Source organism: Oryx dammah, unplaced genomic scaffold (assembly GCF_014754425.2).
Source record: "Oryx dammah isolate SB20612 unplaced genomic scaffold, SCBI_Odam_1.1 HiC_scaffold_3, whole genome shotgun sequence".
Lineage (NCBI taxonomy): Eukaryota > Metazoa > Chordata > Mammalia > Artiodactyla > Bovidae > Oryx > Oryx dammah.
The window spans coordinates 58,759,651-58,775,692 of NW_024070187.1; the positions used below are offsets into that span (position 1 = coordinate 58,759,651).

General features: G+C 41.2%; 1 protein-coding gene across 1 annotated transcript in view; it reads left to right on the plus strand.

Annotated features, from left to right (window-relative positions):
• RHOH (ras homolog family member H) overlaps nucleotides 1-15,754 on the plus strand; it is a 42,186-nt gene extending 26,432 nt beyond the window's left edge. Inside the window, exons 2-3 of the mRNA XM_040238054.1 lie at nucleotides 13,181-13,309; nucleotides 13,608-15,754. Of these exons, the coding sequence (XP_040093988.1) occupies nucleotides 13,824-14,399 (576 nt within the window). The 5' untranslated portion in view covers nucleotides 13,181-13,309; nucleotides 13,608-13,823 and the 3' untranslated portion in view covers nucleotides 14,400-15,754. The remainder of the gene's footprint in view (nucleotides 1-13,180; nucleotides 13,310-13,607) is intronic.
• Nucleotides 15,755-16,042: the final 288 nt, after the last annotated feature.

Here is a 16,042-nt window from a genome sequence, read left to right on the forward strand (position 1 = left end):
TTATTGCCCCAGAAGAGAGATGATCAGTCTCTCAAAGAAAGGTGATGAGGAAGAGAACATCTGTTTGAAAACGAGTTTTATATTAAAACTGGCAGTTAGCTTTTGAGTAAAAAGCCACCTATTTGAATTATAGATCTATTTACATGGGTTTACATTTTAAAATTGAAACTAAGTATGGGCTATAAAATGTAGATATACATATTTGAAAAAATACAGTGTAGATGGAAAGAGTGCTGACTCAGTGATTCAGTTTCTGGGCCTCAAGTCAGCCTCCAGTAACTAAACCACTTGTCTCAGGGCCTTGATTTCCTCATGGGAAAATGAGTGGGTTGAACCAGATGACCTTTCAGGTATCTAATCGTGCTAAGTTTCTTTCCACAATCAGGACATACTATTTCACATTCTATTTAGTGGTTGCTCAATGATGGGGGAGTACCAGGAGTTTGGGAAGTTCACAGAATTCATGGACACAAAAATATATAAGGAAAAATTGCTACATATGTATTTAAACAAGAAAGGATTAATATCCTTAATCTCAAAAAGATTTTTAAAAATCATCATTTAAGAAATGATGGCCACCTTACTAGAAAAGTAGGCAAAGTAAGTGACTTATGAAAGGAGAAATATGTGGTCAATAAAAGATGAATTTTAATTTTCACTAACCATAAATGAAATGCAAATGAAAACAGATCTAACTGGCAACTATTACCCCCAGTGATGGTTGTGTGATGAAATGAACATATTCATATACGGCTATAGGGTACAAATTGATCCAAGTTTTTCATCTTTCGTATTCTAGTAATTGTGCTCATATCTATTTATACTAAAGAAATAATTGTATATTTGTACAAATTTATTTTTAAATGTTCACTCAGTGTTACTACAGTAAAAATTAGAAAATTTAAGTAATAGTCAATTGCTTAAATAAATAATGCTACATTTGTATAATGAAGTATGACAGTCATTAAAATTATGTTTGAAGAATCTTAATAACATAAGAAATATTAACGATGTAAATGTTAAATAAAAAGCAAAATGCCCAGCTGAATATAAAGTATGATATTAGATTTGAAAAAAAAAAAAGCACACTGAAAAAACGAAACAGGAAAAGGTACACTAATTTCTTGCAGCTTTTGGTTTTAGGTGGTAGTTGCTTTTCTCCTTTAGATCATTTAGAAGGTTCAGTACTTTTCAAATGTTCCATAATGTGGATGAACTACTGGTTTAATCAGGGGAAAAAAAGAATGCAGAGATGATCCAGAGAAAATGAGGGGAAAAGTAAGTCAGAGTGAGAAGGACATCTTCAGTCTGCTTGGATCAGCAAATAAGGGAGGAAATGTTGTTACCATTAATGGTTTGAATATGTGTGTTGAATGATGGAGGTGGTGGTGATGGTGGTGGTGGTGGTAGTTCCGGTGTGGGGGATGGGGGAACCCAAGGATGTGAGGGTTTTCTTTGTTACAGATGATGCTTTAGAGCTGGGAGGTATTTTGGGCTTGGTATAGTCTACTTATATCAGGTAGATTTCATATTTTCCAAGTAAGTAAAGATCAGAACCACTTTAAGTCTAAGGAGGAAACATAAAATCTAAAAGTAGAAACTCCTCACTGCCCCTTCACCTTTTCAGACAAAAAAGACCCCAGCAGGGAGGGTCTGCCTCACATTCAGAGTTACTTTGATTTGTCATCTGGTTTTATGTGAGTAGTCCATTTTCACTCTTGATTTCTTTCTTTTTTTCTTTTTAAAAGTTATTTTCATTATTACTGTTTGCACTTTTGCAAAGAGCTAATTCTGCAGAACTGGAGCAAGGAGGGCCAAGGGAAGTTGGTGAACATAGTTATACCAGTTAGGAAGTACAGGTAACCTCAAAGTAACTTCAAGAGTATCCTTTGGCTAGAGTATTTTCTAAACATGGCCTTTACTTCCCAGAGACAGGTGGTGATGATGTACTGAGATGCAGGTGGAGCTTGTACTTGAAGTTGAAGACTCTCTTTTTATGACTTGGCTGGGAATCCTCACCTGGGCATGGCTTTTCCTCCTCTGTCTCCCTTCCACCAGGAGGCAGGTTCTAAGCCTCTGCACTGCCTATGTTTATGTAATCTGTTATTTGATGGATCAATTTTCCTTCAAATACTTGAATAAGTCACTGTGGCACAAAGTATACTTTTTATTTTTTAGTGATGCTTTTCTGTATTCTCTCTAAAGCTAAATATGAGAATGAAACCACAGCTTGGGCAAAATGCTATAGAAAACAAAAGATCCTACCCTTTAAAACTTTTATCGTGAAAAATTTTGAACATATATAAAGATAGTGAGAATAGACTAAAACTACCCCCATATACCATCATTCGACTTTAACAGTTCTCAATATTGTCCCAGTCTTATTTCATCCATCATCCTTACTTTTTTGCTCTTTTCTGGGATAATCTAAAATAAATCCCAGACATCATATTCATCTCACCTGTCAGATAAGAACTTTAAAAAAATGTATACAACCACAATGTGATTATCACCTAACAAAATTAGCAAGAGTTCCTTAATGTCATCAAACACCCAGGCCATATTCAAACTTCTTTAAATATTTAAAAAATACAGGAAGGATGGAATTTCCCTGGTGGTCCAGTGGTTAGGACTTCATGCTCTCAGAACTTGCTGAGGGCCCATGTTTAATTCCTGGTTGGGGACCTATAATCCTAACATCCCACAAGCCACATGGTGCTACCAAAAATACACATACATGGGATTCCCTGGTGATTCAGACAGTAAAGAATCTGCCTGCAATGCAGGAGACCCGAGTTTGATCCCTGGATCGAGAAGTTCCCTGGAGAAGGGAATGGTACCCTACTCCAGTATTCTTGCCTGGAGAATTCCATGGTTAGAGGAGCCTGGTAGGCTATAGTCTGTGGGGTTGCAGAGTCAGACACGACTGAGCAACTAACACACACACACACACACACATAACATGACTGGGCAACTAACACACACATGTATTTTATACATATATAAGGGGCTTCCCAGTTCGCACTTAGTGGTAAACAACCTGCCTGCCAAAGTGAAAGATGTAAGAGACTTGGGTTCGATCCCTGGGTCAGGAAGATCCCCTGGAGGAGGGCATGGCAACCCACTCCAGTATTCTTGCCTGGAGAATCCCATGGACGTCCATGGGTTACCTTCCATGGAGTCACAAAGAGACGGACATGACTGTGTGACTGAGCACACACGCACACATATACTTTTAAAAATTCTTTCATAAGGAGAAAAAGAGAGATGGGTGGCTTAGGGCATTTTCGAGAATAGGCATAGCACAGGCAGCTTAGCTTGTCTTCTTCCCTATCCTGGAAAGAAAAACAAACAAAAAACCAGAAGCCAGAGATAGTGCTTCTAGGAATTTTAAACAAATTCGGCTGTTCAGATATAGAGAATTTTTGTCTTCAGACACTAATGGGAGTCATAAACATTCTCTTGCCTCAAGGCACCTCAGATCAGTCTTTTCTGCCCTTTCAAGCCTAAAACCTAAAAAACAAAGGAACACATACAAAGCAATTCAAAACTTTACACATAGCTCATGTTTAATTTTATTTTAAAATGCACAGAAGCAAGGAGAAGAAAGAATCAGCTATAATTCTAGGAGTACAGACATTTCATCTTAACATGTTGGTATATACTGCTTTTCATACAGTTTTTCATAACTGTGCATATTTTGGAATCATACTGTTCATATTTTGAAAGCTGCTTCTATGGGGGTGGGGGTTTCCCAGGTGGTGCTAGTGGTAAAGAACCCACCTGTCAATACAGGAGACACAGGATACAAAGTTTCCATCTCTGTGTGGGGAAGGTCCCCTGGAGAAAGGAATGGCTACCCACTCCAGTATTCTTGCCTAGAGAATTCCATGGACAGAGGAGCCTGGTGGGCTACAGTCTATGGGGTCACACAGAGTCGGACTGAGTGACAAACACTAGCTTTATGTCATTCAGCTTAGGGACCCTTTTCCTGTGTCAGTTAATGCACTTATACTCTGCTATTTTAAAGGATATGGATTGTAGGAATAAACTGACTAGTTTATCCAAGAACCACCTGTTCTATTTTTTTAAAGCACATTTATTTTGTTTGGCTGCGTTGAGTCTTAGTTGTGACACTTGGGGTCTTTGTTGCAGCACACAAACTTTCTGGTTGTGGCGTGTGGGCTTCACTAGTTGCTGTGTGCGGACTTAGTTGCTCACGGCATATGGGATCTTAGTTTCCTGACCAGGGATTGAACCCACATCCCCTGCACTGCAAGGCAGATTCTTAACCCCTGGACTGCCAGGGAAGTCCCAAACAACCTATTCTTGAATAATTTTTCCCCATTATAAACAACATAGATGAGAATATGTGTGTAACTAAATATTTTGTGTCAAAGTTAGTGGAAGAGTAAGAACTCTCCTTGCTGCCATCCTTCTTCCCTGCCCCATTCCTTGTGATGTGGCCACAGGCCCCTCAGCTCTCCTGGAATCTCTCTGGCACCTCAATCTGAAATACCTCACTTTCCCCTTGTCTCACAAACTAGTCTCTCCTCCAGCCTTTCCTGTTTGCCAATGGCTCCCTCCCAGACCCCCTCCTGGGCCTCTTAATCATCTTACTTTGGGCCTGCCTACGAGCTATCTCTAATAATCTTACAACAACCATTCAGGATAAATAATAATAACAGTAAATACTTCTATAGCACTCTGTGCCAGGTACCCTTCTATGTGCTTTACATTCCCTAATCCATTTAATCCCATACAGCAACCTTGTATGACAGGTACTGTCAGTATTGCCTATTTACAGTTAGAGAAGCTAAGGCTTAGCAACTTTGAAGGCTGAATGGGTGGAGTCCATCATCTTAATCACTGTGCTATACTGCCTCTATTTACAAAGGAACTAAAGCTTAGAGAAGCTAAATAATTCACCCAAGATCACACAGGAAGCAGCAGATGTTGAAGTCAAACACAAGCTTGCCTGAATTCAGGACTCTGTGCTCTCCTTCTTACTCTGAATTGCCTCTCTTTATTTAGCAAGAGTTGTCAAACTTTTTCTGTAAAAGGTCAGATAGCAAATATTTTAGGCTTTGTGGGCCATAAAATTTCCATTGTAACACTGAATTGTAGCAAGAAAGAAGGCATAGAAAATTTGTAAATGAAAGAGCATGGCTATGTTCCAATACAATGTTATTTACGGACATGGAACTTTGAACTTCATATGATATGCACGTCATGAAATATTGTTCTTTTGATATTTTTTAACCATTAAAAAATGTAAAAACCATTCTTAACTCGTGGGCCATACAAAAGCAGATGGTGAGTTTGACCTGCAGTTTAGCCATACTTTGACAACTGTGCTTTACAGCATTGTTACTTTCTAGAATGGTTAGACATACTTGTACCTGCCTCTTTCCTTTTTTTTTTTTGGCTTGAATAGTTCACCTTGGGCCCCATATGTGCATGCCCAACTGAGAAAACATGAGTCCTTCAGTAAATGAAATTTGGATCTCTTAGCAAGCTTTTGGGCTTCCCATGTGGCTCAGTGCTAAAGAATCTCCTGCCAAGCAGGAGATGCGGATTTGATCCCTGGGTTGGGAAGATCCCCTGGAGAAGGAAATGGCAACCCATTCCTGTGTTCTGCCTGGGAAATCCCATGGACAGAAGAGTCTGGTGGGCTACAGTCCATGGGATCACAAAGAGTCAGACAAACTTAGAGACTAAACAGCAGCAGTAGAGACCAGGTGACCTTTCCTTGAGCATGTCTTGTAGGGGTTCCACCCTCAACTCCAAGCAGTTTTTCAGAAAATTCCTTCCAACTGCTTTAAGAGAGATTGCAGTAACTACACTTTCCCATCATGTAAATTTTGAGATTAGATTCTAGTGTTTTTAAGGGTGCTCTGGACAGTTGCCTGGCTGGCTTGCCTTGTTTTTGAGTCTAAACTTGGACCAAATTGAAAACTCTAGACCTGTGGTGAGAATCCAATTATTATGTTCCTATGAGTGGCATGGACCATTCAGGGCAGGGTAGGTGGGACAGAAGAGGGGAAGGGTGCCATGGTCCCTGCTTGGTATGGGGTCAGAGGGACAGGGCTCTGGGTTTGAAGAGGACTCAGGGATTAGTGACAATCCATTTTAATTAAATTGTAATGGGATTACGTAGGCTTTAAGTTTGGAAATGTAAATACTGCTTAAATACATTCTGGAGAACACATAATAAAAGCCACAAACCATCTTGCAAGCAAAGTTTCAAAATAAAATCTATTTGGAATACAGATTATCTGTGTGTAAAAATAAACTGATTTGAAAGTGATTTCCTTTTGTGATTTGGAAGAGGAATTTAATCCTTATTTGTGGCAATTGGAAATACACAAAGCAGAATTACTGAAGTACAGTTGAGAATTACGACTTCCCTGCAGTTCAAATGGTAAAGAATCTGCCTGCAATGCCGGAGACCTGGGTTGGATCTCTGGGTTGGGAAGATCCTCTGGAGAAGGAAATGGCAACCCACTCCAGCATTCTTGCCTGGAGAATCCCCAGGTAGACAGAGGAGCCTGGTGAGCTACAGTCCATGGGGTCGCAGAGTCAGACACAACTCAGCAGGTAACTACTACTACTAAGACAGTTGAGATTTAATGAAATGAACATCTTGCAAGATGAAAAATTTATGATAAAATACTCCTCCAGAAGATAATCTCTTGTAAAGGCATAACCTTATTTTTATTTATTTTAAAAAATACTTATTTATTTATTTTTGGCTGTGCTGGGTTTTTGTTGCTGTGTGTGGGCTTTCTTGAGTTGTGGTGAGCAGGGGCTCCTCTCCAGTGGCGGTGCATGGCCTTCTCGTTGTGGTGGCTTCTTGTTGCAGAGCACAGCCTCTAAGTGCCCAGTCTTCAGTAGTTACAGCATGCAGTCTCAGGAATTGTGGCACACTGGCTTAGTTGTCTCAAGGCATGTAGGATCCTTCCGGGTCAGGGATTGAACCTATCTCTCCTATACTGCAAGGCGGATTCTTAACCACTGTACCACCAGGGAATTCAGCAGTAACCTTACTTTTTAAAAAATACTTTTTTTTTTTTACTGAAGTTTAACCTTTGTATGGAAAAGTAAACATATTGTAGGTCTGCAGCTAGAGAAATTTTCACAAGCTGAACACACTTGTGGAACTAGCTTCCAGATCAAGACACAGCACACTTCTTGTAAATATCAAGAGCTCCTCATCTGTAGGAGTAGAACTGGAGTAGGGACCTGGCTGGAAGGATGGCCAGAAAAACTGTCTCAAAACTGGGATTGCTTAGGAAACTTGGTTTTACTTGCGATGCCTTGGATTGGGCAATGGGAATTGTGGGGTGTGGGTGACACGTGGAGCTGCTGCAGCTTTGGGGTCATCCTCTATTTAGGTCTAACTTTGTCTCCGCCATTGCTTTGAAGAGTGACTGTGGGCAGGATTCTCAAACCCCCTGAAGTCTCTGCAGTTCTGAAATGTAGATCTCCATGAAGACAGCAGCCAGCTTGCTCACTATCATGCTATTAGGATTGATACAGTGCCTGCCACAAGAAGTCCCAGACAACTGCCTTAAAAAAAAAAAAAGAATAAAACAGCTGATGAATACTATATACAGCCCCTAGAAGATGTTTAATGATTTAAATAAAAGTCACAAAATGAACTCATTGATCCATTAATGCCACATTTATGAATATATTCCCCAAGAAAATTGTTCCACATAAACATTATTTCCATAAATGCATATATATTTAATATATAAAATAACACTTGTTCATGACTGTGAAATACTGAAACTAATTCAAAGACTGCTAATAGTGGGAAGTGGCTATGTAGTTATGAATTGTTGAAACAATGGAAAACTATTTAGTATGTAGACTGTTGAACATAGAAAAAATTTTATGTTGAAAACAATGTTTAGAAGATATATAAAGTGTATATTTACCAGTGAATGAAAACTGAGTGAGAATTTGGATTGAGAAAGTTTAAAAGTGACTCTACTTTTCCTCTATGAGTTTACTTAAAATTTTTGGATTCATTCTCTTTTCCCAGAAGAAAACAAAATGAAATGAAGCACCAGCCCCCACTGCCAACTCCCCATACTTGGATTCATTCATCCATCCCCAGCCAGGGGATGTCTGTCTCTTGCTGTGCTGTCCCTGCCAGGCTGTGGGTTGGCGGGGGACATGGAGCGAAGGCACTGGCAGGAGATGAGTTACTGAGAAGCATGATGATTTCCTAATCATCTACGTGCTAGATTCATGGCAGAAGCAATTTCCTTAATGAATGAATTGGCTGCTGCCAGAGCAGGTCCTTTGCCCAAAACTCTTTTAAGAAGGATGACATTCAGATGTATTCTCTGTAATTGACAGGCCATCCTCAGCTGATGGCTGCCATGGATTCATCTTAAAAAAAAAAAAATAAAAGAGTTTTTATCAGTATTTTGGCTTCCCTGGTGGCTCAGATGGTAAAGAATCCATCTGCAGTGTGGGAGACCTGGGTTCGATCCCTGGGTTGGGAAGATCCCCTGGAGGAGGGCATGACAACCCACTCCGGTATTTCTAACTGGAGAATCCCCATGGACAGAGGAGCCTGGCAGGCTACTGGGTCGCAAAGATTTGGACACGACTGAGCGACCGAGTATATCAGCATTTTGAAGTAAGCCACCTCTATCAAAGCCCAGATAACCTAAAATGTGCAGTAACAATTATTAGTCAATGAGTCATGATTTCATCTTCGTTTTATTTTGTTTTTCTAAGCAATAGTTTATATTGTCTATTCTTGTTTTTCTTTTTTAGATTATTATTTTTATGCTCTATCATTATGAAGGAACTTTCTCATAAGACAATCAAGAGGTATTCTTGGATGTACAGAGTCTTATAAAAGTACAAGCGTCGACTATTGCTTGCTATCATTTCCATCTGGTCTTTATGAACTCCCTGTGAGAAAGCTCTCATTCCAGTTTTTCAGGTGAGGGAGACGTGCAGGAGGACCAACCATGCGAGCAGTGTGATGATGGAGGCGCAGGGGGGTATATGGCAACACAGAGGGGATATCTGATCTAGCTGGTCAGGTGATCAAAGATTTTTCAAGAAGAGGTAGAAGTTGGAGGAGTGAGTCTTCCCTGGAAAACAGAGTATGTGTCTGAAGAAAGAATAATAGTGGAGAGTGGGTAGTTGGGATGAGAACTGAGGCTAAAGTGAAACGAGGGTTTCCTGCTAGACAGCCCTCCAGAAGATGGAATGGACCAGGATGCTTCATCTCCAAGCCCTCCCTTTTGTCTGCCTCTCAGAGTCGGACACGACTGAAGCGACTTAGTAGCAGCAGCAGCAGCAGCAGCTGCCTTTGCTATGATAGACGCTATTGCCTTTGCAAGATGAAGCCTCCCTGCCCCTTTCCTATCTCTGTGTGTGAACCATGGGGCTCTGGGGAGGGCATCTTTTCTGTGAAACTTTGGAAGGAGGAGAGAGGCAGGTTACTGAGACCCAAGAGGCTCTGGACTTGAAGGATCATTAATTCCAATCTGACTTAAGTCCTAGAAGGGTCACTCACGATGCTATCTGAAGTCGCTTGGTAACTCCTCTGTATTGATTGGGAGAAGGCAATGGCAACCCACTCCAGCACTCTTGCCTGGCAAATCCCATGGGTGGAGGAGCCTGGTAGGCTGCAGTCCATGGGGTCGCTAAGAGTCGGACATGACTGAGCGACTTCACTTTCACTTTTCACTTTCATGCATTGGAGAAGGAAGTGGCAACCCACTCCAGTGTTCTTGCCTGGAGAATCCCAGGGACGGGGGAGCCTTGTGGGCTACCATCTATGGGGTCGCACAGAGTCGGACACGACTGAAGTGACTTAGCAGCAGCAGCAGCAGCCGTATTGATTGACATATAATTGGAGCACCCCTGCAAATTAGCCATTAGTGAAATATCATTGAAAACCTGCTTCTGTTTTCCACCCAGAGCTCCTTTAGGGAGAATCTTTCTCTTCAGGTGAAATTCCACTGAAATCAAGCCAGTCAAACTTCCGCACATTATGTAGTGACCTGTAGTGGCTCTGTTGTGGGCATCATCTGAAGGTGGTCTATCATGTCTGTATAGGATGTTGCTCTAGTGTAGACCATAACTCCTCCCACTGCTCCTCTCCTAGATCCATATTTAGCCATCTGCCAAAGGCTACACATGTCATCAAGTTTTGTCATCTGTCTTTGCTGCTACAGTGCTGCTCTGGAATAACGAGGAGAGTTATGCAATTGTAAATGTGCTGCAGGCTGTAAAGCTTTCCAATCCTTTGACCTCAGTTTCCATAGACCTGCAGAGAGCTAATCTTGTCCAATCACTTTATGATTTGGGAAACTGAAGCTCTGAGAGCTGGTTTGATGTGCCTCTTAGTGTCAGAACTGCCTGGGAATAAAGGTCACTTGACTGAATGAGCTTTTTTCTCCAGTCTGAGTCTTCGGAACTCTCTGAGTGGCCAAGCTGAGGCACAAATTTCTTTGTTCATATCATATTTTATTTTTATGCTCAGTTCATTTAAGTCGCTAAGTCATGTTTAACTCTTTGCAACTACATGTACTGCAGTATGCAAAGCTTCCTTGTCCATCACCAGCTCCTGGAGCTTGTTCAAACTCATGTCCATTGAGTTGGTGATGCCATCCAACCATTTCATCCTCTGTTGTCCCCTTCTCCTGCCTTCAGTCTTTCCCAGCATCAGGGTCTTTTCCAATCTGCTACAAGAAGAATATATATTTTGTAGAATATATATGTATTGTAGTCACAGCTGGGTATAAGACTCTTAGAGCACCCTTTGCCACAGAAACCTTTTTAGCACTACTTTGAATTCCCCACTGACGATATAAAATTGCTTATTACTATATTTGATGAGATGATTGGATGGCATCACTGACTCAATGGATATGAGTTTGAGCAAGCTCCAGGAGTTGGTGATGAACAGGGAAGCCTGATGTGCTGCATTCCATGGGGTTGCAGAGTCAAAGTGACTGAGCGACTGAACTGAACTGATTATTATATTTGGTAATTCCTGTTTAACAATAATTTTAGTAATAAGGACTGTTTATTGTGTTTTCTATGTGGTGACTATGTACTTGCAGTATGTTTACATAATGTACTATGCTAAGGATTTTATATATTTAAGCACATTTAATACTCTCAACAACTCAGTATAACATCATATTTTACAAAGAGGGAAATTGAGGCTTAGGGAGGTTAAAAAACTCTTCTCAGTTCATGGCACAGGTAATCAGTTGGTCAGTTCAGATTCAGTTCCATATCTACCTGATTTTAGAGCCTGCATTCTTAACAATTTTGCCTCAGCAACTTCCTTTTGTAGATATATACTCAGGAAATTTGACTTTATTCAATCTCTTAGAAATTATTTAATAACCAAAATACCTGACACAAGCATATTTTTCTTGGTCCTGGTCCTACTACACTGGGGTCTACATCAAACTGGAAACATGTCTTAAGTCTCGACACTGGACTCAGTAATGAGGAGGTCACAACTGCTTCATTTAAATCATCCATAGGTTTAAGGAGCTAAAGTCTGAGACCCAAGGAGCTCCTAAGGGGACCTTACTCAAAGGTCTGGTGACAAAGAGGTGTCCAGGACCATGGTGTATGAGAATGACCTGATGTGGAGTCTTCAAAGTCTGGCCGAATATCTGACATCCCATCCCCTACACTTGGACATTCAATATTTGGCATTTTAAATAAGCAGTAGTAGAAGTTGGAAAATATGGTGCCTGCCCATAGATTCCATGTGCCATGTTCTGTGCTAAGGCAGACTCTCCCTATACTGAATTGTTACAATAATTCCATCAAGAAATTGCCTTTCTTATTTTCATCTTTATGAAGAAACCAAGGCTCAGAGAGGTTAAGTAACTTGCACAATGTTACCCAGCTTATGTGTGGTAAAAATGAATATGTGAAAATCATGTGAATTTTTTATGTGATCAACTCATTTGTAAAGGCTGCTGTGCTATGCTTAGTCACTCAGTCGTGTCTGACTCTTTGCGACCCCATGGACTGTATCCTACTAGTCTCCTCTGTTCACAGGAATTCTCTAGGCAAGAATACTGGAGTGGGTTGCCATGCCCTCCTCCAGGGCATCTTCCCAACTCAGGGATTGAACCCAGATCTCTCACACTGCAGGTGGATTCTTTACCATCTGAGCCACCAGGGAAGCCCAAGAATACTGGAGTGGGTAGCTATACCTTCTTCAGGGGATCTTCCTGACCCAGGAATCAGACCGGGGTCTCCTTCATTGTCGGCAGATTCTTTCCCAGTTGAGCTACCAGGGAAAACTGTAAAGGTTATTATGTCTTATTAAACAGAGACTGTAGGTGGACAAGGATAAAAATGTCTTGAAGGGGAATGTCTGAATTTAGAGGAGTGATTTTAAAAACTATGTTTTGAAACAGACATATCCTATAGATCTGTTTTACATTACTTTACATGTGACCTGTCATGAAGATTGCCAGTGGAGAAGGTTATAAGCACAGATTGTATTAATAACCTTTACTTTGAAGTTTGGCCCAAAAGACCTTTCCCTCATCTGAAGCCGGGCTGGCCTTGTGATGATGTCCTTCAGCAGACAGGATACCATCTCCAGGCTGATCTCATCGTCTGGAGCTCTTTCACCTGCAGTGAATGAGAATTTATTTGACCCTTTCATGAAATTTAGATGCTGCCATATTTATGTGGCTTTGTTTAAGTGACAGGCACTGAATACAGCTGCTTTTAAGCAAGTTATTTTGTTTAACCAGAAGCCTAGCAGAGTTCTTGATATATAGGTAGCTGTTCAGAAAAGAGAGAAACAATTTTATCCCCACAAGATCTCTGAGACGTGGTTCCTAAATTTATCACAGTCTTGCAGATGACTAAACTGGGGCTACAGATTAAGCAAAGCCATATCATTGCATAGATAATGGAGTCTGACTTGAGATGCAGAAAATTCCAAGGACAGTGCTCTTTCCATTACATTTGTAGCCAGTGTTTGGAAACACCTCAAGGGAAAAACCACAGCAAATTTTAAAAGTTTTGGTGATTTCTTCTCCTGACCTCAGTACAAATTCCCTCATAAATCAAACACTGGCTGATGAATCAATAAATGAAGGGAAGTGCTCATAGTATCTAAGGCTCATCACATTGCTCTCTTTTGCAGTTTCCAAAGTGGCTGGAATCCATTAGAAACTGAAGCGGTGGAGACCTCTGTCAGCTGTGGTCCCCACTTCTTGGAGCAGAAGGCCAGAGAGAGAGCGAGAGCTGTTTGAACACGTCTCATTCACACCAGGTTGTTACTGAGGTCTTTTTCATGTTGCTGCCAGAGCAGCTGCTTGTATTTTTATCACTGGGCTGATTTTAGAGATCAAATCAGCTTCTGCTTTTTGACTGGGTGGAGTTGTGGGTTCCAATGCTGGGGTATAACAGATTCAAGCTTTCGCTGCTGGGGTAAGAGTGGCTTAGACAAGCGGGGTCGGGTGGCTCCACAGAGATGGGACCCCTCATTAATCTGTTTGTCAATGAGGAAGATCCCTGTCATTAAAAAAGGAAAAAAGACTCAATTTCTCCACTTCTCTTCCTTGTTCCAGTTGAACACCAGCCTTTGGATACTTTCAGAGTAGACTGTGTGTCTCCCTTGGATGGCCCAGAAAAAGTAACATCCTGCAAGCGGCTGTCAGAGGTCCTGAGAACACAAAGCCATCTGGCTGTCCTTCCCCGTGTCGAATGGCATTTATCTCAGTAGCCCACTGAGGGCTGTCTTCCTCAGGATTCTGAACTTGTAACTAGGAGTCTGGGCTGCGAAGATGCTGAGTTCCATCAAGTGTGTGTTGGTGGGAGACTCTGCTGTGGGGAAAACGTCTCTGCTGGTACGTTTCACCTCGGAAACCTTCCCTGAGGCCTATAAGCCTACAGTATATGAAAATACAGGTGTAGACGTCTTCATGGATGGGATCCAAATCAGCCTGGGCCTCTGGGACACGGCCGGCAATGATGCCTTCAGGAGCATTCGCCCTCTGTCCTACCAGCAGGCAGACGTGGTGCTGATGTGCTATTCTGTGGCCAACCACAACTCCTTCCTGAACCTGAAGAACAAGTGGATTGGTGAAGTCAGGAGCAACCTGCCCTGCACCCCTGTGCTGGTGGTGGCCACCCAGACAGACCAGCGGGAGGTGGGGCCCCATCGGGCCTCCTGCGTCAATGCCATCGAAGGAAAGAGACTGGCCCAGGATGTGAGAGCCAAAGGCTACCTGGAGTGCTCGGCCCTCAGCAACCGGGGCGTCCAGCAGGTATTTGAATGTGCTGTCCGAACTGCTGTCAACCAAGCCAGGAGACGCAATAGAAGGAGGTTCTTCTCTATCAGTGAGTGCAAGATCCTCTAAACCCCACAGACTTCATCCCACTTACTCACCACAAAGACCAGCTGGGACAGAGAGAGCAGGCAAGCCAGCAAAGGACTGATGCTCTTTCTGGGCATGGCCTGACTGGCTTTTACTACAGGGTACAGTTGTTGATGGGACTTGGCCACTGGATATTTTTATAATATGTACTCTACGAATGAACTCTTTGCCCAGTACAATTAGAAGATTCCTTGGGACACTGTAATGACTATTTCATCTTTGATTCAAAAACCAAAGTGGTCTCCACACTTTTGGAAAATGAAGTGAGTTTTCCAAAGAACACCATATTTAAAGACACAGTTTATTTAAATAATAACAAATGAACAGCATCTGTATATAATTAGTTTTCACACTTGGAAAGTCTTTTCCTCTCTACTTACAAACTGATGTGTGAGTGAAATGACCTGCCAGGACTCTGACATATGTTCACAGTGTCAGCATTTTCACCTGAAGTAGTAATTCTGTTGAAATCACACTTGCCTGTTAGATTTTATTAGGTAACCAATTTTAAAATCACTGTAAACTGATCCTTGCAATTAATTTTCCACTCATTTGTTATTCAGAGTTGTATATATAAAATACAGTTAAATGACATAAAATTACTATAATACTACCTAATGATTTTTAAATGACTGTTATTTTATGTCTCCGTAATTATTGAAGAAACCTATTTCTTATAGTATTGCCTTTCACCCAAAGAATTTCAATTATGCACTAAGTATTCTGTCATTCACTGAAACAGATTGAAGAAAAACTTATCAGATAGAGAATCAGACTGCCGTTAGTGATAGCAGCAGAGCTTGGAACAGATGTGGGGAAGTCTTACTTTCATTTCAGAGACTGCTGCACTTTGCCTGCTTCCTAACTTATTGTAGGTCGTATGAAAGAGCAGGCTCAAAGTTCTCCATAACAGTGATTTAGCAAGATTTGTCGTTTGAGCTCTAAACCGAGCTAGCATGGCAACATAATTCATTACTTTTAGGATCTAATCAGAATAATTGGGGCAGTGTCTACATGAATTGATATGTGTTTAAAGGGAAAAAGGGAATTTATAGCTTTTACTATTTCTCGAGTATGAAACATCTGAGTAGAAAAAAAAATCACAAATTCCAAGGACAGGTAACAGGAAAACTGTATAGCAATTGTAATAAAAAGTTATCAGGGGAAATACTGAATCAATGGAACATCCCCCACCATTCTATCTGACAGCTTAAAAGCAACGGTTTTAACCAAAGCTGAAAACAGAGGACTATGTCACTTAAGAAATTGTGAAGCCTGGAACCCACATGTTGCAGTTACTTACTTAATCAAATAAAACCTAGAACTACTCTGAACCATGTTTATTAAAGTCCATCGTTGCTATGGTGCAAACACACCGTCACACACCAGTGGTAAGGCAGCTGGCATAAATGACTATGATTAGACTTACACTGACCTAACCAAACCAATTTTCTAGTTTCCTTATGTGGTCAATTCTTTATAGCACTAATCAGTGTCAAAATCAAAAGTGTGCTCATCTTTACACTGCCTTCTCTCTTTTTCCTCTCTCATCCACCTCCAGTAAGACAACTGGACCCGGGGTCTGAGTCTTTGAGTCTGAGGTTCCCTCAGTTCCCTGGGGCAGA